We start from the raw sequence: 22,708 nt of genomic DNA on the forward strand, positions 1-22,708 counted from the left end.
AAAAATGTAAAATGCTTTCTGTCAGAAATATTAATTATTTAAAGTTTGTAAAGTGCCTTGAAATGTAACTCATTTGTAAGGCACTAGATAAATGCTAAGTATTGTTACTATGAATTTAGAAAAAAATACCATACCAATAAAGTTGTTTCCAATGCTTGTTAAAATAAGTGCAGCCACTTAGTACTACGCTGCTACATACACTGGTCCAAAAACCACTGTAACTGGCACAGGATGAAGTGCCTCAGTGTTAGGGTGATCCCCTGTAGGTACAGAACCAGAATAGGGATTCATATGTAACTCCATCCCAGCATGATAGGAAAATAAGGAATGCCTGGGATGCCTCTGGGCTACACTTATCCTTTTAGCTGCATTTGCAGCCAAAGTACATTGAAGAAGTCCATAGGCTGCTTGAGTTCACTGCAGGGGCACTGGCCTTGGATACAAGCAACACAACCTCTGGGGAAGTGCAGTGATGGGCTTTAAGTCTGGGGCAGCATTGCCAACTCTTGTGATTTGATTGAGACTGTAGTTTTGGGGTGCTTTTATCTGTCTTATGAAAACATGGTGAAAGGCTGCCCACTCACAAGTTTTCTCTTATTCAAAATGGCCACTATCTTCTATTACTACCAATGAAGCTGAAGCCAGCAAAATGGCCATCATTTTCCTATAGTTTACCTGCACGAGTGGATGTTTTTGGAAAGTGTAGGGGACAATTTCCTGGTGCAAGTGCTGGAGGAACCAACTAGGGGCAGAGCTCTTCTAGACCTGCTGCTCACAAACCAGGAAGAATTAGTAGGGGATGCAAAAGTGGATGGGAACCTGGGAGGCAGTGACCATGGGATGGTCGAGTTCAGGATCCTGACACAAGAAAGGAGAGCAGCAGAATAAGGACCCTGGACTTCAGAAAAGCAGACTTTGACTCCCTCAGGGAATTGATGGGCAGGATCCCCTTGGAGAATAACATGAGGGGGAAAGGAATCCAGGAGAGCTGGCTGTATTTTAAAGAATCCTTATTGAGGTAGCAGGAACAAACCATCCTGATGTGTAGAAAGAATAGTAAATATGGCAGGCGACCAGTTTGGCTTAACTGTGAAATCCTTGCTGATCTTAAATGCAAAAAAGAAGCTTACAAGAAGTGGAAGATTGGACAAATGATCAGGGAGGAGTATAAAAATATTGCTCAGGCATGCAGGAGTGAAATCAGGAAGGCCAAATCACACTTGGAGTTTCAGCTAGCAAGAGATGTTAAGAGTAACAAGAAGGGTTTCTTCAGGTATGTTAACAACAAGAAGAAAGTCAAGGAAAGTGTGAGCCCCTTACTGAATGAGGGAGGCAACCTAGTGACAGATGATGTGGAAAAAGCTAATGTACTCAATGCTTTTTTTGCCTCTGTCTTCACAAACAAGGTCAGCTCCCAGACTGATGCACTGGGCAGCACAGCATGGGGAGGAGGTGACCAGCCCTCTGTGGAGAAAGAAGTGGTTCGGGACTATTTAGAAAAACTGGACGAGCACAAGTCCATGGGGCTGGATGCACTGCATCAGAGGGTGCTAAAGGAGTTGGCGGATGTGATTGCAGAACCACTGGCCATTATCTTCGAAAACTCATGGGCGATCGGGGGAGGTCCCGGATGACTGGAAAAAGGCTAATGTAATGCCCATCTTTAAAAAAGGGAAGAAGGAGGATCCGGGGAACTACAGGCCAGTCAGCCTCGCCTCAATTCCTGGAAAAATCATGGAGCAGGTCCTCAAGGAATCAATTCTGAAGCACTTAGAGGAGAGGAAAGTGATCAGGAACAGTCAGCATGGATTCACCAAGAGAAAGTCATGCCTGACTAACCTAATTGCCTTCTATGAGGAGATAACTGGGTCTGTGGATGAGGGGAAAGCAGTGGATGTGTTATTCCTTGACTTTAGCAAAGCTTTTGATACGGTCTCCCACAGTATTCTTGCCAGCACGTTAAAGAAGTATGGGATGGATGAATGGACTATAAGGTGGATAGAAAGCTGGCTTGATCATCGGGCTCAACGGGTAGTGATCAATGGCTCCGTGTCTAGTTGGCAGCCAGTATCAAGCGGAGTGCCCCAAGGGTCAGTCCTGGGGCTGGTTTTGTTCAATATCTTCATTAATGATCTGGAGGATGGCATGGACTGCACTCTCAGCAAGTTTGCAGATGACACTAAACTGTGAGGAGTGGTAGATACGCTGGAGGGTAGGGATAGGATACAGAGGGACCTAGACAAATTGAGGATTGGGCCAAAAGAAACCTGATGAGGTTCAACAAGGACAAGTGCAAAGTCTTGCACTTAGGACGGAAGAATCCCATTCACTGTTACAGACTAGGGACCGAATGGCTAGGAAGCAGTTCTGCAGAAAAGGACCTAGGGGTTACAGTGGACGAGAAGCTGGATATGAGTCAACAGTGTGCCTTTGTTGCCAAGAAGGCTAATGGTATTTTGGGCTATATAAGTAGGGACACTGCCAGCAGATTGAGAGACATGATCATTCTGCTCTATTCAGCATTGGTGAGGCCTCATCTGGAGTACTGTGTCCAGTTTTGGGCCCCACACTACAAGAAGGATGTGGAAAAATTGGAAAGAGTCTAGCGGAGGGCAACAAAAATGATTAGAGGTCTGGAGCACATTACTTATGAGGAGAGGCTGAGGGAACTGGGATTGTTTTGTCTGCAGAAGAGAAGAATGAGGGGGGATTTGATAGCTGCTTTCAACTACCTGAAAGGGGGTTCCAAAGAAGATGGATCTAGACCAGAGGTTCCCAAAGTGGGCGATACCGCCCCCTGGGGGGCACTGGAACGATCCAGGGGGGCAGTAGTAGCCTTGGTTGCAATTGGGGGGCGTTGAATAAAAATAAGGGGGCGGTGGAAGCATAAAGAAAGAATATAAGAAAATTTTGAAAAACCGTTCGTACATGTTTCATCTGTTGTGTAACATAGAGTTAAAGTTGTACTGATTACTTTATTTTCCAAATAAATTCACAAATTATAACCGATCAGGTGTCAAGTCCGCCAACAGCTCTTAACAAGCAAGTGTTGGCAGGCAAGCGTGTCGTGCATTTTTGGGAAGTCCAGCATACATCGGCAGGAATATGTGCGTGTAATGACTTGTTTACAATACGATACTATAAATAGGCGACATGTATGAAATCTAATTTAGATTGTTTCTGAATTGTGTAAAAAGCAGTTAACAATAGTGCAATAAGTATTTAAATTTTTTTTATTCATATTCAATACCTTCGATCTTTATGGATTACGGATCACATACAAAGCAAATTGTATTATTGTTGTTTCAATAAAACAGCAATTTACACATGAGTATTTTTATACATTTTCTTACATATCTACCGTACGTTTGTGTCTCTAGTGCTTACTAATAATAAAATCGTAGCAGGCTTGTGTCGGTACAGTACTATTTGAAGTGTACAGTCAATATATTTGTCATATTTTTTATTACAATATTAACGAAAACGGGAATGAAATCGTAAAAAAACTGTTAACTATTAACATTTATTTATATCTATCGAATCATCTGTGTTAATTGGTAAATAAGGCGTGTGTTAATAAGGAACAATTATTTAAATAAGGGCAAACTAAATTAAAACTATTAACTGATTTTTAATTGCATATTGATTATTTTTTAATTAATTATTTCTTGATAAATTTAGTTTGATATTTGACAATTTAATATCAAATACATATATCTAATGCTGAGCAAAGAACAAAACCCAGTTTATTAGTTTCATTAGTATTTTAGTTTGGTTGTCTTTTGCCATCTTACGCAAAAGCCACTGTATACCTGATGTCGTGGGCGATATTCTAATAACACATCTTTCTTTACTATATTGTAGGACCTAGGTAGAAATATAGATACATAAAAGAACACAAATTTGTCACTGCATCTTTCTGTTTGTTTGCTTAAAGAAGGTAGATTTCCAGGGGGGCGCTGAGTAATTTTTTTTCTGAAAAGGGGGCTGTAGGCCAAATAAGTTTGGGAACCTCTGATCTAGACTGTTCTCAGTGGTACCAGATGACAGAACAAGGAGTAATGGTCTCAAGTTGCAGTGGGGGACATTTAGGTTGGATATTAGGTAAAACTTTTTCCCTAGGAAGGTGGTGAAGCACTGGAATGGGTTACCTAGGGAGGTGGTGGAATCTCCTTCCTTAGAGGTTTTTAAGGTCAGGCTTGACAAAGCTCTGGCTGGGATGATTTAGTTGGGAATTGGTCCTGCTTTGAGCAGAGGGTTGGACTAGATGACCTCCTGAGGTCCCTTCCAATTCTGATATTCTATGATTCTATGATGAGGCTGCCCTTAATAAAGCTGGCTGTCACCTCTCACAATTTTCAGTGACATTGAAGCCATACCCACAGGCAAAATGACTGCTACTCTATGGTTCAGGGGGATGGACAGGACACAGGGACTGTGAGGAGCAGCAGAGACTAGGTGAAAGTTGGGTGGAGAGAATGAATGGGTCAGGCACTAGGAGGAGCAGGAGGCAGATTTAGGGGTTGCCAAAGAACGGAGTGAGGGGTAGGAGGGAGAATGAGGGGAAGGAGCGAGTGGTGGCAGGTGGAGGAGTGCTGTCCAGTATAGGCCAGAGAAGTTGGCAGGGTGAGGGGAGAGTAAGGGAAGTTCTCCTTCTTTCAAAAGGCTAAATTAATCCCATATTGTTTTTACTGTGACATTATCACTTATATGAATGACTTTATATAAATTTAAAGTTTTTAATATGTGTATCTATAACTCATTAACCATCTAAGTTCTACACGCAAGTTTGAATCATGATGCAATCACTAGGTCGGTGGTTCTCAAACTATTTAACATCCAGCCCTTCTCTTATCAAAGGAAATAAACTATATGAGGAGAGAGTCAAGACAGTAATAGGAAATGGATGGCAAGTTCTCTGTCTGAGGCCTGGTCTACACTACGGGTTTAGGTCGACTTTAGCAGCGTTAAACCGAATTAAGCCTGGACACGTCCACACAACGAAGCCCTTTCTTTCGACTTAAAGGGCCCTTTAAACCGGTTTCTTTACACCACCTCCGACGAGGGGATTAGCGATAAAACCGGCCTTGGCGGGTCGGAATTGGGGTAGTGTGGACGGAATTCGATGTTATTGGCCTCCGGGAGCTATCCCACAGTGCTTCATTGTGACCGCTCTGGACAGCGCTCTCAACTCAGATGCACTGACCAGGTAGACAGGAAAAGACCCGCGAAGGTTTGAATTTCATTTCCTGTTTGCCCAGGGTGGAGAGCACAGGTGACCACGCAGAGCTCATCAGCACAGGTAACCGTGATGGAGTCCTCCCAGGATCGCAAAAGAGCTCCAGCATGGACCGAACGGGAGGTACGAGATCTGCTCGCCATATGGGGAGATGAAGCAGTGATAGCTGAACTCCGTAGCAGTAAAAGAAATGGAAAAGTATTAGAAAAGATCTCCAAGGCCATGAAGGACCGAGGCCATAACAGGGACACACAGCAGTGCCGCGTGAAAATTAAGGAGCTACGGCAAGCTTACCACAAAGCCAGAGAAGCAAACGGAAGGTCCAGGGCAGAGCCGCAAACTTGCCGCTACTACGCGGAGCTGCATGCAATCCTAGGGGGTGCAGCCACCACTACCCCAACCGTGTGCTATGACTCTCTCACTGGAGAAACACACAGGGAAGACGGTTCGGGGAACGAGGAAGAGGACGATGAAGGTACTGTAGGTAGCTCACAGCAGCAAGGAAGCGGAGAAACCGGTTTCCCCAACAGCCAGGATATGTTTGTGACCCTGGACCTGGAACCAGTAACCCCCGAACTCACCCAAGACCCTCAGGGCACACAGGAGACCTCTGGTGAGTGTAACTTTGTAACTATTTGTAAACATTACCAAAAAAAAGCAAGCGTGTTTAATGATTACTTTGCCTTGGCAATCGCGGCCAGTACATCTACTGGAAAAGTCTGTTAACGTGTATGGGGATGGAGCGGAAATCCTCCAGGGACATCTCCAGAAAGCTCTCCTGGTTGAAATGGGGTGATTTTATTAAGGGGGACATTCAGAGGCGCCCGTTCCTGCTCTTCTGACCAGAAATGTTCCCCGCTGTTAACCACGCGGTGGGGGGAGGGGTGAAGTGATCATCCCAGAGAATCGTGTGTGTGTGTGTGTGTGGGGGGGGGGGGTTTACTTGTGTTTGTGCCGCATGTTAAGCGGGAAACCGCAGCCCCCTCCTTTTACATTGAAACCCCATTTTAAATGGACAACCCAATTCATCCTTGATATGGGAAATGCGCTGCTGTTTGCAACCTTTCCCGCATGTTAAGAAGGTTAAAAAAGCCAAAACACTGTGGCCTACGATGGCTGCCTGCAAGCCGAAATATGCGACCTTGTAATGAAAGAGTGTACCCATTGTTCCCTAAAATGTGTCTTTTTTAACCACCTCTCCCTTCTCCTCCACCAGCTGCAAATGTTTCTCCTTCGCAGAGGCTCGTGAACATTAGAAAGAGAAAACGTAAGACGAGGGACGAGATGTTCACGAAGCTGCAGATGTCCGCCCAGGCTGATAGAGCACAGCAGAATGCGTGGAGGCAGTCAATGTCGGAGATGAGAAAAGCCCAATATGAACGAGAGGAGAGGTGGCGGGCTGAATCACGGGAAGAACAGAGCAAGTGGCGGGCTGAAGACGATAGGTGGCGTCAGCTTGCAGACAGACGGCAAGAGGCAATGCTCCGTCTGCTGGAGCATCAAACTGATATGCTTGAGTGTATGGTTGAGTTGCAGGAAAGGCAGCAGGAGCAGAGACCGCCGCTACAGCCCCTGTGTAACCAACAGCCCTCCTCCCCAAGTTCCATAGCCTCCTCACCAAGACGCCCAAGAACACGGTGGGGGGGCCTCCGTCCACCCAGTCACTCCACCCCAGATGATCGCCCAAGCATCAGAAGGCTGGCCTTCAATAAGAGTTAAAGTTTTAAAATGCAGTGTGTCCTTTTCCATCCCTCCTCCCCCACCCATCCCAGGCTACCTTGGCAATTATCCCCCTACCTCTGTAAGGAACTAATAAAGAATGCATGAATGTGAAAAAACAATGACTTTATTGCCTCTGCAAGCGGGAGGGGAGGGTGGGGTGGGGTGGTTGGTTTACAGGGAAGTAGAGTGAACCGGGTCGGGGGGGGGGGGGGGTTGGAGGGTTAATCAAGGAGAAACAAACAGAAGTTTCACACAGTAGCCTGGCCAGTCACAAAACTCGTTTTCAAAGCTTCTCTGATGCGCACCGCGCCCTGCTGTGCTCCTCTAACCGCCCTGGTGTCTGGCTGCGCGTAATCAGCGGCCAGGCGAGTTGCCTCAACCTCCCACCCCGCCATAAATGTCTCCCCCTTACTCTCACAGATATTGTGGAGCGCACAGCAAGCAGCAATAACAATGGGGATATTCTTTTCGCTGAGGTCTGAGCGAGTCAGTAAGCTGCGCCAGCACGCTTTTAAACGTCCAAATGCACATTCCACCACCATTCGGCACTTGCTCAGCCTGTAGTTGAACAGGTCCTGACTCCTGTCCAGGCTGCCTGTGTACGGCTTCATGAGCCATGGCATTAAGGGGTAGGCTGGGTCCCCAAGGATCACGATAGGCATTTCAACATCCCCAATGGTCACTTTCTGGTCCGGGAAGAAAGTCCCTTCCTCCAGCTTTCGAAACAGAGCAGAGTTCCTGAAGACACGAGCATCATGTATCTTTCCCGGCCATCCCACGTTGATGTTGGTGAAACGTCCCTTGTGATCCACCAGGGCTTGCAGCAACATTGAAAAGTACCCCTTGCGGTTTACGTAGTCGGTGGCTTGGTGCTCCGGTGACAAGATAGGGATATGGGTTCCGTCTATGGCCCCGCCACAGTTTGGGAATCCCATTTCAGCAAAACCATCCACTATTGACTGCACGTTTCCCAGAGTCACTACCCTTGCTATCACCAGGTCTTTCATTGCCCTGGCAAATTGGATCACAGCAGCCCCCACCGTAGATTTGCCCACTCCAAATTGATTCCCGACTGACCGGTAGCTGTCTGGCGTTGCAAGCTTCCACAGGGCTATCGCCACTCGCTTCTCAACTGTGAGGGCTGCTCTCATCTTGGTATCCTGGCGTTTCAGGGCAGGGGAAAGCAAGTCACAAAGTTCCATGAAAGTGGCCTTACGCATGCGAAAGTTTCGCAGCCACTGGGAATCGTCCCATACCTGCAGCACGATGCGATCCCACCAGTCTGTGCTTGTTTCCCGGGCCCAGAATCGGCGTTCCACGGCATCAACCTGCCCCAGTGACACCATGATTTCCACATTGCTGGGGCCTGTGCCTTGTGAGAGGTCTATGTCCATGTCAATTTCCTCATCACTCTCGTCGCCGCGCTGCAATCGCCTCCTCGCCTGGTCCGGGTTTCGCCTTGGCATGTTCTGGCTCTGCATATACTCCAGGACAATGCGCGTGGTGTTCATAGTGCTCATAATTGCCGCGGTGATCTGAGCGGGCTCCATGATCCCAGTGCTAGCTATGGCGCCTGGTCAGAAAAAAGGCGCGAAAGTAGTATCTGATGGACCAGGAGAAGGAGGGCGGGAGGGAGGGAGGGAGGGCCGAGTGACGACATGGCGTACAGGTACAGGAACAGGGAGAAACACAAACAACTGTCACACAGAATGGTCCCCCCAAAGATTAAACTGGAAACCCTGGGCTTAGCAGGCCGTTGATTTCACGGAGGAAGGGGAAGCAAATGAACACAGAACAAATCTATTTTTTACATCTTAAGGTGGCAGCCGACGGTGCAGCATGAGTGACAGCCATACCAATATGACGACGATGGGTACCAATCATAATATACCATCATCTGCCAAAAGGCAAGGGGCTGCTGCTGTGTAGCAATGCAGCCCCACGTCTGCCAGCCCCACGTCCGCCAGCACCCAGCATCGCCCTCGGCCTCTTCTGGGTGCTTAGCAGACAATACTGGGCAATTGGCAGAAAATAGTATATTACGACTGGTAGCCATCATCATCGAAACAGTAGCATGTCTGCCCAGGTGGCCATGATTGACAGCCACACCAGTACGACGACGATGGGTACCAGTCATAATATACCATCGCCTGGCAAGGGGCTGGTGCAATGCAGCCCTACGGCTGCCAGCCCCACGACTATCACTCATGCTACACCGTCTACCGCCAAAAGGCAGTTAGCAGCTGCTGCTGTGTAGCAATGCAGTCCCACGTCTGCCGGCACCCAGAAGACATATGGTGATGGTGAGCTCAGCTGAGCTGAGCGGGCTCCATGCTTGCCGTGGTATGTTGTCTGCACAGGTAACCCAGGTAAAAAGGCGCGAATGTATTGTCTGCCGTTGCTGTGACGAGGGGGGAGGGTCCTGACGACATGTACCCAGAACCGCCCGCAACACTGTTTTGCATCATCCGGGCATTGGGATCTCAACCCAGAATTCAAAGAAAAGGCGCGAACCGCTTCTCGGCTCTCTGAGCTGTGGCACAAACGTAGTATCTGACGGACTAGGGGAAGGAGGGAGGGAGGCCGAGTGACGACATGGCGTACAGGCACAGGGAATTAAAATCAAGAACGGTGGCTGTGCATCAGGGAGAGACACAAACAACTGTCACAGACTGGTCCCCCCCAAAGATTAAACTGAAAACCCTGGGTTTAGCAGGCCGTTGATTTGACGGAGGGAGGGGGAAGCAAATGAATACAGAGCAAATCTATTTTTTTACATCTTAAGACGACGGTGCAGCGTGACTGATAGCCCTCGGCATCTTTCTGGGTGCTTGGCAGCAAATACGGGGCGGTGTATGACGATGGTCTTCAGGCCTATTGCACAATCGGCTGCTCAGGGAAGACTCTGCTAACGTACGATGACCCGACTTGTAATAGGATGGCTAACAGTCGTAATACACCATTTACTGCCAAAAGGCAAGCCCCACGGCTGCCAGCAGCCAGATCGCCGATGAAGGCTACCAGTCTACTGCACCGTCTACCACCAAAAGGCAGTTAGCAGCTGCTGCTGTGTAGCAATGCAGTCCCACGTCTGCCGGCACCCAGAGGACATATGGTGACGGTGAGCTCAGCTGAGCTGAGCGGGCTCCATGTTGTCTGCACAGGTAACCCAGGTAACCCAGGTAAAAAGGCGCGAATCTATTGTCTGCCGTTGCTGTGACGGGGGAGGGAGGGGCCTGACGACATGTACCCAGAACTGCCTGCGACACTGTTTTGCATCATCCGGGCATTGGGATCTCAACCCAGAATTCCAAGGGGCGGCAGAGACTGCGGGAACTGTGGGATAGCTGTGGGATAGCTACCCATAGTGCAATGCTCCGGAAGTCGACGCTAGCCTCGTACTGTGGACGTGGTCCGCCGACTAGAGCACCTAGAGCATTTTATTGTGTGGACACACACAATCGGCTGTATACAACCGATTTCAATAAAACCGGCTTCTATAAATTCGAACTAATTTCGTAGTGTAGACATACCCTCAGAGATAAGAAGAAGGTAAGTGAAGTCTCCATCTGATCATCCACAGAGATATGTGCATTTGTGTGTGCATTAAAGATTGACTTTTCAACCTGAAATTACCACACAGACACTGGCAGAGGAATAGCGGGAGGAAAATGATTTGATGATTTTTTAAATCTCATGACTTTTTGGATTCTGACTCATGATTTTTGATCTCTTGAGGTTGGCTATACTAGTGGACTTGCAGTCTGGGCCTGATCCAAAGCCCAATGAAATGAACAGAAAGACTCCTATTGATTTCAGTAGGCTTTGGGTCTGGCCTTCTATGTAGATAAACTGGATCCAAAAATCTGGTCTGTACAATTTAGTTTGTATTTTAATTTTTTCACACTGCAATGCTCTTTCCTTTAGCTGCCAGTAGCAAGCAATGTCTCAATGGCCTTTCTAGATGTAATGAAATTAATTTAATTTTTTAATTATAAGTTAGCTGTGCCATTATATAGAGGCTTTAGATGAAATATTTTAATTAAGTACTTTGAGCTGAGATTTATTAGATAGAGACCTTCTGAAATGTGTTACTGATTATTTATGTATGTCACCAAAGGCTCTGCACTTTTACTCATGGGGAGCACAACTCCCCACCCATGACCATTCAGCACCGATATCCTCTTTTTATGGTGTCTTAAATAAAGCCAGTTTGATTTTTCCATATTTTTGAAGCTGTCAATTTAAAAAAAGCTATACTTATACATGCATAGTTCACCTTGGGATGAATACATTATAGACACAGAAATGTCATCAAATTCATGCTATAACTTAGAAACATCCCCAAAGCTTCTACTAAAAGGGACGTTTTTCATCCTGTTTTAACACCAAGCTTCCACAGTCATGAAAAGCCACATGCTGATATTTTTAAAGCTGCATAGGGGATATGGACATCTATGGGGAGATTTTCAAAGCCACAAATGGGATTTAGGTGCTTAACTCCCATTGGCTTTCAATTGAAGTTGTGTATCTATCTGCCTTTGAGTCTGAATTGGCGTCCAGAGCAACAGGCAGCTTTGAAAATCTCAGTCATAATGTTTAAATTAAGTCTTTTTTCCTGCTTATTCCTACAGTAGTGTTGGTGACTGAGTAGGTGTTTCTTTCTCCCCTGAGTCAATACTCAACTGGTGCACTAGAGTGCTGGGCTGGTTCACCCCATTCCTGTGAGTCCAGTGGAGGAAAGTTCTGCAAGCATACCCTCATGGAGTGTCTCTACACTACAACATCTGGAGAGCAGGGTTTGCAGTACATTAAATAAACTTTTATTTCTGGGACTGGGCAAAGATTGAGGAGATTGGCAGAAGTTTTTTTTTTTTTTTGAATGAACAAATTTGCCCATGCCCAGTCATAAATGCATTGTCTTCCTCCAGTATTTTTAGGCACTAGAAATGCATTTTCAAGAGGACTACTCATATGAACCCTCATAGAAGCCTGGAACCAATAGCAGAATGAACTGTATTGTATATTATTAGACATAAGTTAGGGGCTCAATAATGCATGAGCAGACCTCCTTATTTATTGCTGAGCAGAAAATAGTCTCTTACTTGAACATCTGCTTTGCCTCTACTGCATCTAGTGTAGATTCATGGCATTGGCAGATGGAGGAGGCATAAGCATTAAGAATTGATGGTGGCCTGGTGACTATAAGAAATTGAACATACAAATGTCCCTGAAATAACAGGAGTTCTCTTTGTAAACGGTGACTGTCTTATAACTGGTCGATCAGCGTGACTGGTATTCCATATATTGTTAATGGAATGTCATGATTCACAATTAGCATTATGAATCCAGCTCAGTGAAAGCTAGAACCCCATGATACTTCATCCTTACGGCACTCAGAGCTTCACAAGTCATATACATACACACACACATTTTATATATATATATATATATATATATATATATATATATATATATATATATATATGAGGTGACAATAAATAGGGAAAAGGGTAGGGTGATGGGTTAATGAAAACCAGATCTTGACACTAATGACCTCTCTCATTACTGAGAGAATGAGAATTAAATGAGGAATTAAATGAGAAAATATTGTAGTAGGTTTTCTCTCCTGCACCAGCTAGGTTGCATGAGGATGGGGTTGTGAGAAGACTGAGGGAATGGATAGTGAGAAAGAAAGCATGCTTGGGTGTGCTGCTGTCAGTAGCCAGGTTCCAGGACAATAGATACTTCTGTGTGAGAGCTCTAGGGAATGTCTACACTGCAAAAACAACAACAACAAAAGCCCACAGCTCCAAGTGTCAGAGACCAGGTCAATTGACTAGAGCTTATGGGGCTCGGGTTCTGGGGCTAAAAATAACATTGTAGGCATTTGGGTTTGGGCTGCAGCTCAGGCTCTGAAATCCTTCCTGCTCACTGGGTTTCAGAGTGTCGGCTCCATGTTGAACAGGAATGTCTACACTGCTATTTTTAGCCCCAGAGCCTGGGTCCGAGTAATTTGACCTAGGCGCTGAAACTTAGTGAAGACATATCCTATAGGGCCTGATCCCATTCATTCAGATACCCCTGCTGCTATAATATATATTAGTGAGTAGAGGACCTCTATAGGGTTAAAGTAAAACCAGGATATTAGGAACCTCTATTTTAGCCCATATTAGAATTGAATGAGCTCCACATAATATTTTTTAGTCTTTTAATAAACAGGCTCACTGTTTTTGAAAAATTGTTCCCCTCTTTCTTTGTGCTAATGTTCTTAATATTGATGCAAAACAAAATTTCAGAGTGAGCTATGGTTATATATTACACAAGCAACAACAAAAAATATCCTCCTGAAACACTAGTTGTTGTACTGAGACAGATCCTACTTTTTATTCAGTGTAACTGAGATATAATACTACATAAAAGCAAGGCTTCTGCTGCTAGTGCAATTACTGTAATTATAGCCATGTCTGCTTTAGAGAAAAAAAAAAGATGTTTTGTTTTCAGTAGTTTTCTGTTTGCCTAGCTGACTTTACTGCTTTCTAATTTTGTAATCAATATCAAGATTGGATTTAATATTTGGTTTCAAGTCTCTGAAATGCCTTTTGTGTCCATGTCAAGGTTGCTTGGTCACATACAAGCTATACTGGCAAACACATTCCCCTTAACAACGTGATGCAAAGAAGCCATATTCTCAACTTATGCAAACATTTACTTTTGTTAAAATTATTATATTCACACACACAGACAGATTTACCTCAACTATTAAGAAAGGTGCTATTTTTGCCTAGCTCATATAAGAATGTGTCTTGTCACACCAAAATGAGATCCATTAACTAAAGTCGTCAATTAAATAAAACTCACTCGGTATGTATACCTCATTCTTATTCATGCAATCATGAGCATGGGAAATGACAAAGCTATCAATTTAAAATGCATAATTTTATCTGAAGTTTTAAAAATAGGTAAAGTGATAAGTAATGGTCTTGTAGCTGAGGGCAGCATGCACTGAAGGGCATGATGATATGATCTGGAATGAAATGACCTTCACAAATCGGTCACGTGAATATTTTAACAATAAGCTTCCCAGTGTTTCCTAACTAGAACTTTTTTTTAGCCTGTTACCCTTTTTGTTTCCCCTACAATTTCTAGTGAACATACTGAGTATTTCTGGCATAAAACAGCTCTTTAGGAAACATGGAAATTTCTCACATGATAGAATGAGGGACAGAGTCAACACAGATTTGATAACTGAAAGAATAAGAATTTGGCATTTCACATTACCCATTTATCTGAATGCAAGGAGAAAACTATGGAAAAATTAGATGTCAGCAGCATCTACATTAGCTATTAATATAATTTTTCTAACACTGCTTTTTTAAACTAACCATCCTAATCATGAAACTGAAAGTTATTCGGCACATACCACTGTAGAGCTGCAGAGACATTGGATCAGAGTCACAGATGTGTAAATCAGCATACATCTGGCACATTAAGTAAAACAATAATTTATTCAGGAGTAAGTTCAAGATATAAACAATAAGTATCATCCCAATGGTTCAGTGAATAGCTCAGTTCCCTGCCATGCAGGTGATGCTATGTTCAGGAGAAATCTGTTCTTGATCTTTGGAGACTGAAGCATTTGAGAGCTGATGTTCTCAGCCTCCACATGCATTGTGTTTTCACACCATAAGTTAAAGTGGCATTGCAGTCTCATTGTTTTAACTTCCACAGCACCTAATGATGGCTAGGAAAAAGAAGATGGATTTTATGGTAAAAGATGGGCCAGAATTTAAGGATGAAACTTTAGGAATCTCAGATAGTCTGACAAATAGCTGCAACGACTAGATCAGGGAGGCAGGGATTATTGGGGACTAATGGGGCAAGGAAAATCTTATGCTATTGTGCCTGGGGCTCCAGGTCATGCAAATAGAAATAATAAAATTCTGATATATCATTTTTCCTTAGTATTTTCTCTGGAGAATGGGGATCTACAGCACATAAATAGAAAAGAAAAATAAACAAACCAAACTGAGTTCTGAAGGAATGCAAATATAAAATTGAAGAAATACTAATTGTGGTATGTAAACTTTTGCTTAAATCAGCCTTTGTTCTAGTTGAGTGGCGGATAGCTAATGTAATGCTGATTTTTAATAAAGGTCTCCAGGGGTGATCCTGGCAATTACAGATTGGTAAACCTAACTTCAGTACCAGGAAAATTGGTTGAAACTATAGTAAAGAACAGAATTATCAGACACATAGATGAACACAGTGTTGGGGAAGAGTCAACACAGCTTTTGTAAAGGGAAATCATGCCTCACCAAGCTATTAGAATTCTTTGAGGAGGTAAACAAAGGGTGATTCAGTACCTATAGGGTACTTGGACTTTCAGAAAGCCTTTGACAAAGTCGCACACCAAAGGCTCTTAAGTAAAATAAGCAATCATGGGATAAGAGGGAATGTTTGTTCACGGATAAGTAATTGCTTAAAAGATAGGAAACAAAGGGTTGGAATAAATGGTTAGTTTTCACAATGGAGAGAGGTAAATAGCAGGGCTACCAAGAATCTGTACTGCGACCAGTGCTGTTCGATATATTCAGAAATGATCTAGAAAAAGAGGTAAACAATGAGGTGGCAAAGTTAGTAGATGATACAAAATAATTCAAAGTAACTAAGTCTAAAACTGATGGTGAAGAGTTACAAAGGTATCTCATAAAACTGGGTGCTTGGGCAACAAAATGGCAGGTGAAATTCAATTTTAATAAAAGCAAAGTAATGTACATTAGAAAACATAATCCCAACTATACATACAAAATGATCCCCAATTATATATATAAAATTAGCTGTTACCTATCAAGAAAGACTGTTTGCTGTCATCATGGATAGTTCTCTGAGAACATCTGCTGAATGTGCCCTCGCTGTCAAACATCTAACAATGTTAGGAGACACTAGGAAAGGGATAGGTAATAAGACAGAAAATATCATAATGCCACTATATAAATCCCTGGTATGCCCTCACCTTGACTACTGTGTGCTGCTCTGGTGTCCGATCTCAAAAAAGATATATTGGAGTTGGAATAGATACAGAGAAGGGCAACAAAAATTATTAGCGGTATGGAAGATTTTTCATAAAAGGAGAGACTAAAAACATTGGAACTGTTCATCTTAGAAAAGAGATGTACAAGGCGGGATATGATAGAGGTCTTTAAAATCATGAATGGCTTGAAGAAGGTGAATAAGGATGTGTTATTTATCCCTTCACATAACACAAGGCCCAAGGATCACCCTGTGTTGGAAGACAGAATTCTGGGCTAGACAGGTCATTGGTCTGACCCAGGATGGCCATTCTTATGAGGCAAACATTAGCAATTATATCATGTGGTTTCATCACTACCTTCAAAAGACGTGCAGACACAGGAAGTTAAACATTTGAATGGGCAAATACATTTCAGTCATTTCTGCAGGCATTTACTATGCAAAAGACAGTAGAAGCAGTTTGGCTGCATGTCACTGGATGATAGAAGTAGGATATGGCCAGCCCATGTAGGGGGCCATGCAGAACACTCCTCTGTGGCTGCTGAATTTATTTGCAGGAGAGAGGCAGACATGGGAGATGAAGGAATATAGTCACCGTGTCTGCAGTTACCTTCATAGGATGGGGCACAGTTACAGTGCAGCTTGGATGGGAAACAGATTATATCTCCCTATGCAAAGTTAGTTCATTTGGGCTTTGGGTAAGGAAGATACTCTGGCCCAAATGAATGTAAGGATAATCTCCACTAGAATATATAATTCAAAAGTTAATGATGTTTTAAATAGTATTCTAACATTAGTAAATAAAGAATACTTCGTATGTGGACGTTAGACATTTGAAACAGATCTCTGTTTTTGTTGAATATGTTCTTATTTTTACAGAGACTGTGAGACAGAGACAAAACAAAACCTATTATAGTTTTTAATGCATTCAATACCGTCTATGTGAGCAGGTGCTGTGAGCAAAGTCTCCAACACCTTGAAATATTTTAATCAGATAATGTCACAGTCATGAGTTGACACCAAGTATAAACTGATTGGCTTTGAGGCAATTTTGGCCATGCTAACTTCAGGCTGTGCAATCTGAAGTGCTGAATGTTAGTTACGTGCATCTAGAGTTTAGATCTAACTGGGAATCTGGTTTGTGGCAATGGTCATCAAGTGAAAGGAAGTATGGTGTAGGTTAAGCAGGGTTTAATTGGAGGATGCCTTCTTCCATAGCTAACTCAATTTACATACCAGTCTAATTTGTCAGACCACATGGCTCAAGGAAAAGCTACTCCTAAATTTGGGAAACAGGAGGTGTTTTCATCAGTTAGAATTGGACAACTTCTTACAAAATTGAAGTGCACTGTGAAAATAAACTAGACTGCTGCTTATCTGACAGAACTTCTTACTATGAGGCCATCCTGATTCTATTGTAGTAGCAGAGCCCATTTCTCATACCTGTCCCCAACACTTCTCCTGGTTTGAATAAGCTGTTCCCCTCCTGTGACGTTATCTGATTAAAATATGACCATGCAAAATCATGGTTGTTACCACTGTCATATAATTGCAATGAATTTTATACAAAATGTGATGCATGGCCAGATTCAACCTTTAGAGACATGTTAGAAAGATATGTAAATAGTAATTAGGGCCATTCCATGGTAGATAGGCTAGAACTTTGAAATGCAAACCTATATTGTTAGAAATTAGAGGTGATACTAATTGTATGTATGTACTCATATCTTGTTGAATGTTAACCATGTAAACAGACAGTTCCTGTCTGTCACTATAGCTATTGATTCAGAGATCAAAAGGAAATATTAACATTAGATGAATCTTGGATGAAGTAATGTCATTGTCTACATGTCTCTTTAAAGTTTGTGATAGACTGCCTAATGGATAAATTGCCATGTGTTAATTTGGGTAACTAATTACCAGTGATGCTTTGGAAAAAGAGTCTCCATAATTTCCTATTGTTAGCTGAAGGACTCCAACCTGTCAAAGAAGGCCTGAAATTGTATAAAGATGCCTTGGGTCCCAATCTTTTTTGTCTCAGATCTGCTTGATGCTTCATGCAGGGGAACCTTAAGCCCAAGACTGAGATCGCCAGTCCTAAACCTGGATTCACCCTGAATATAAACATTGGACTATAACCTATGAACTAATTCTGAAAGAACTCTTTGCAACTACATCTCTGCTATGAATCAGAATCTCAAGAACTGTACTCATATCTGTATGTATATTGATCTTTTAATGAATACTCTCTCTCTTTTCTTTTTAATAAATTTTAGTTTAGTTAATAAGAATTGGCTGTAAGCATGTATTTGGGTAAGATCTGGAATATTCATTGACCTGGGAGGTAATGTATCCTTTGGGATTGGTAGAACTTTTTTATATGATGACTAAGATTTTTTCAGTAATCCTCATCATATTTGACTTGGTTGTCTGGGTGGAGGCCTAAGGCTGGGTTGCTTTAGGGAAGTATTTGGTGGCTTCTGGATAACCAGTGAGATATTATAGAAGCTGTTTTGTACTGGTTTGGTAAATCTAAGAATTGGAATATCTATCCGCTTTGGGGATTGCCTGCCCCATTCTTTGCAGTTCACCCTAATTGAGCGACCCCAGTTGGCTCCCCTGGGACTCTGGTCACACCTCCACAGAGAGTCCTCCATCCAAAAGTTACAACCCCACATGAATAAATATGTCACAAAGCAAAGCAGCACCAGCTGCCCCTTATGCTAGAGGATGGAAGAGGGTATTCAGAAAAGATTAGAAAGTTTGGTTAAAGTTTGAAAGAACATCCAAATCTTCCAGTAATTATGTAAAGCAAGCACATATGAGGGTTTAGTATTACACTAAGATGATTCTTTTTAGATTATTGTTATTTATTTTTCCTTATGGAGCACTAAGGGTCAACATTGCACTGGACACAAAAACAAAGATTCACACTCACAAAGAGATTACAGTTTAAGTCCTTGCTCCTCTAAAGAGAACAACATGGGTTCCCTGTTCCCAATCTGAGCCTCACATGTGCTCTGCATGTGTGGTATGCTTTGCAGAACTGGAGCTTAAATGACAAAGAAAAAAAATAGGAGCAATTGAGGAGGAGGGAATCACTTTAGAGGGATTTTCTTTTTAAATGATGATTTTTTTAACTCTTTGTAGGCATCATGGATGAAATGAGTCTTTAGTAGGGGTTTGAATGTGAGTGGTGAATTGATGGACCAGGACTGGAAGGGCATATGATAAATATAGGGCTTCAGGGGGAAAGGCACACAGATGAGAATGGGAGAAGGAAATGAATGGCGTATTGAGGTGGACTTTGTTGGTGGGGAAATAAGGAGCTTGAGGCATGGTATTAGACCAGGTCTGAAATGTTGACTTTGGTCCAACCTGCATGGCCTTGAAGGTAGGTCAAAAGGCCAGTGTCAGGGGTAGATTGCATCTAAGGATATGTCTACATTTTGAGCTAGAGGTGTAATTTCCAGCTCAAGGAGACATACCTGTGCTAGCTCTGATCAAGCCAGTGTGCTAAAAATAATGTAGCTGAAGAGGTGCGAGCTGCCATGAGTAGGTACCTGTCCAAGACACTAGGCACTTACTCAGGGGGGCTATCCTCTCCTGCCATTTGTTCCGCTGCAGCTACACTCTATTTTTAGCATACTAGCTTGATCAGAGCTAGTGTGGGTATGTCTCCTCAAGTTGGAAATTGCACCTCCATCTTGACATGTAGACATACCATAAATTAACCTAAATGAGTGTAAGGGGTTTAATTTGGTGGGGATCTAATTTACACCATTTTATGTATCAGTTTGCCCCAGTGAGTTTAAACTATGAGAGAGATTACAGGTTGGTATGGAATCTAATCAAAATCACTTCAGAAAAAAAAAACATTTTAAACATATAGAGCAGTACATAGACAAAATGCAGTGTGCAAGAATATGCAACAAGGAACAAAAAACCCTAGGCTTCTGGTGACAGGATGCTTAAGTTGAATGCTCATAGTTTATGATGCTGCTAGGATCTCTTAATAGAATTATATCCTTGCTTTACTTGGCTGCATATCTGCTACTCTTATTACATTAAAAAACCCATCCAGCTGTTAGTGCCAAGGCACAGATGTTATGTACAAAAAGTTATATTTTTTTAGCCCATGGAATGAGAAATTGATTATGAATTTTTAAACAAGCATGCCTTCAAAAATGTAATTACCGAGTTGCTCCAGGAAACAGGGTAATATATTTTCACTCAGAAATCCTCTGCCTTTATGTTAGGTGAAAACTGTTCTGTTTGTTTAAAGGTCTTAGCAAAACAGCTGCAAAGCTGAAGAACGCTGCTATGCAAGAAACCAAGACTTGGGTTCTGAAATAGACTCAGTTTCTGAGCTAGTTTAAATTGAGGGCAATGTAAATGTGTCATATTCGCTCTCCCAAGGGTAATGATGGGGAGGGGAAGGAATGGAACTGGGTTCCTCTTGTTTTAACTTTGAAACTCTTACCATTATTTTTATTTATTTGTATTCTGGTAGCACTCACAACACATATGAAAAGACATAGACCCTACCCTGACAAGCTTGCTATTTAGGAAATGAGGCATCATGCGAGTAGTGAGGGATGCAATACATTTTACAATTATTAAATAATTTTTTTTAAATAAAATGTATAAATACATATCCACTATATACAACTGTCAATCACCCTTTCCATAACTGGTTTCCCAGTTTTTGTAGGCATCATGGACGAAGTGGATATTGGAAGAGGAATTTGAAGGAAGGGAAGAGAACAGCCTTAAGTATCATGTCAGGGAAGATGATACATACATAAGGAAAGTATGGAAGAAGGGGAAGAGAGAGTTATGGGAGAAAAAGGCCAGTGGATGGTCAAGGCTCACTTCAGTGATGGAGTAAAGGGAAGTGGAGGTGTCCTAGTAAGAGATAGGGTGTATAAGTAGGTAGAGCTGTGAAGAACTTCTCCCAAGTCATACTACATTTGAGGTTAATTCCCTCACATGCAAACACTTAAGAAAAAAAAATATGTGCCTCTGAATTTCAAGATTCTGATCAGAAATTGAAGTTTGTTTTTGTTAGGGCTGGCCAGAAAACAACAATTCCGTATCATGACAAAATTTGAGGTTTCAAAATTTGTTTTCATTCTGATCCAGAATAACATTTTGACATTTTTCATGAAAAAAAATAGAGCAGGAACTAGCCTCTCCTGCAATAGTCCAGTATTTAGCCACTGACCTGGGATGTAGGCCACCTGGGTTCAAGTCCTAGCTCTGCCTGAGTCATCTCTGCCTCCCAGGTGACTAACCTAACAAATCAGTTATTGGTTGTTCTGGCTTCTCTCCCATGCTGAAATTTTCATCAAAAGTGATACATTTCCACGAAACATTTTGTTTTCAATGGAACAGCTTTTTCAATGGAAAACAAGTTTCATCTAATATTTTTTGACCAGCTCTCCAGTCAGCCTAAAATGAAGCCAAAAGCACCAGAAATCTCATGAGATAGTCCAATCCGCAGATCTAAGAGGGTTGGATAGCAGGTTTAGAACTCTTCTCCTCCCATCAAAAAGTTTAACAAATGAACAGTTGGAACAAAACAGAACATGAAGTACTGAGATGTATGATACACTTAATCAGTAAGTCATTTGCTTTTGTCTCTTTATTGATCCTTCTTCTATACATTATCATTGTTAGATTGTATATGCCTCATGTTAAGGGCCTTGCACATTTATTTTGTAAAATGCTTAGCACATTTTTGGTGCCATACAAATAATAATCATTCAGATAGGCATCTGAGTACTTATCAAAGACTTTAATCTTTTGAAATTTATGCATCACTTGTCACTGCTTAAACAATATTCTTTGATGGGATTTTGTTTCCTCAACCTCAGCGTTGGCTAGTTGATTTTATTCTTAGATTTAGGTAAACCATTACATTGATTGCTATCAAGAAAATGGAAGAATTGGATTACAGAGGAATAAAATGTGACAACTCAGAGTGACAGGGGAGACAAAGTCTTTTTATTCCTCTCACCCCATCCTGTCAATATTCCTTTTTTTTTTTCTACAGGGCAAAAGGTCTCTTGATATAAATCAAAGACAGTAGGAAGAGTTGATCCTAGGCCATAGACACTATGGTGATGGGTAACTATATTACACTACAAAGATAGATACAGCTCTGAGGGGCACTGACATTAACTCCTCATTGTTTTACTGTATTTCTTTATGATACTAAAGAAAAATAAAATGTGTTTTCATCTGTTTAAAATAACAAAATCAATGATAATCCCCATACAACTAAACTTGCACTAAAACGCCCAGTGGCAAAATCATTATTGCACTTTTCAGTATGGCTTAATTAGAGAAGAGCTGATTTTGATACCCTCATACCAGGATAGTTCAATATCCCAGATAATCTAATAATTTAACAAAATGCTTGATAAATATACATTGGAATGGGAGTCTGGTACTGAAAGAAATAAGCCCTTGGAGTTTGGGAGGGAAGATCAACACAAACATTTTAGAATTAAAAGAGATAAAGGAGCAGCAGCAGGAAATAGTATTGTTTCCTTAATTAGCCCAGGGACAACAAATACAAGGACAACATGCAGAGCAGATTTGTTTGTAGGAACACCTTTGAAATGGTATGCTGTATTGTGTGATCAGATTAGGACAGTCCAAGGCCCATAGCACACCAAGGCCCCCTTGGACATACCCCAGTTCCAC

General features: G+C 42.4%; 1 protein-coding gene across 1 annotated transcript; it reads left to right on the plus strand.

Moving 5' to 3' along the window:
• The first annotated feature begins 4,925 nt into the window (after positions 1-4,925).
• On the plus strand, positions 4,926-7,067 carry LOC135981752 (uncharacterized). Its single transcript, XM_065585817.1, has 2 exons — positions 4,926-5,852; positions 6,456-7,067. The coding sequence occupies exons 1-2, from the start codon at positions 5,312-5,314 to the stop codon at positions 6,956-6,958; spliced, it is 1,044 nt and encodes a 347-aa protein (XP_065441889.1). The 5' UTR covers positions 4,926-5,311; the 3' UTR covers positions 6,959-7,067.
• Positions 7,068-22,708: the final 15,641 nt, after the last annotated feature.

Source organism: Chrysemys picta, chromosome 2 (genome assembly GCF_011386835.1).
Source record: "Chrysemys picta bellii isolate R12L10 chromosome 2, ASM1138683v2, whole genome shotgun sequence".
Taxonomy (NCBI): domain Eukaryota; kingdom Metazoa; phylum Chordata; order Testudines; family Emydidae; genus Chrysemys; species Chrysemys picta.

Bases quoted from the DNA above. Each gene is read 5' to 3' on its own strand.
- LOC135981752 (XM_065585817.1), top strand. From the start codon at position 5,312: ATGGAGTCCTCCCAGGATCGCAAAAGAGCTCCAGCATGGACCGAACGG. The intron at 5,853-6,455 runs GTGAGTGTAACT...CTCCTCCACCAG, and splicing joins GGGCACACAGGAGACCTCTG to CTGCAAATGTTTCTCCTTCG.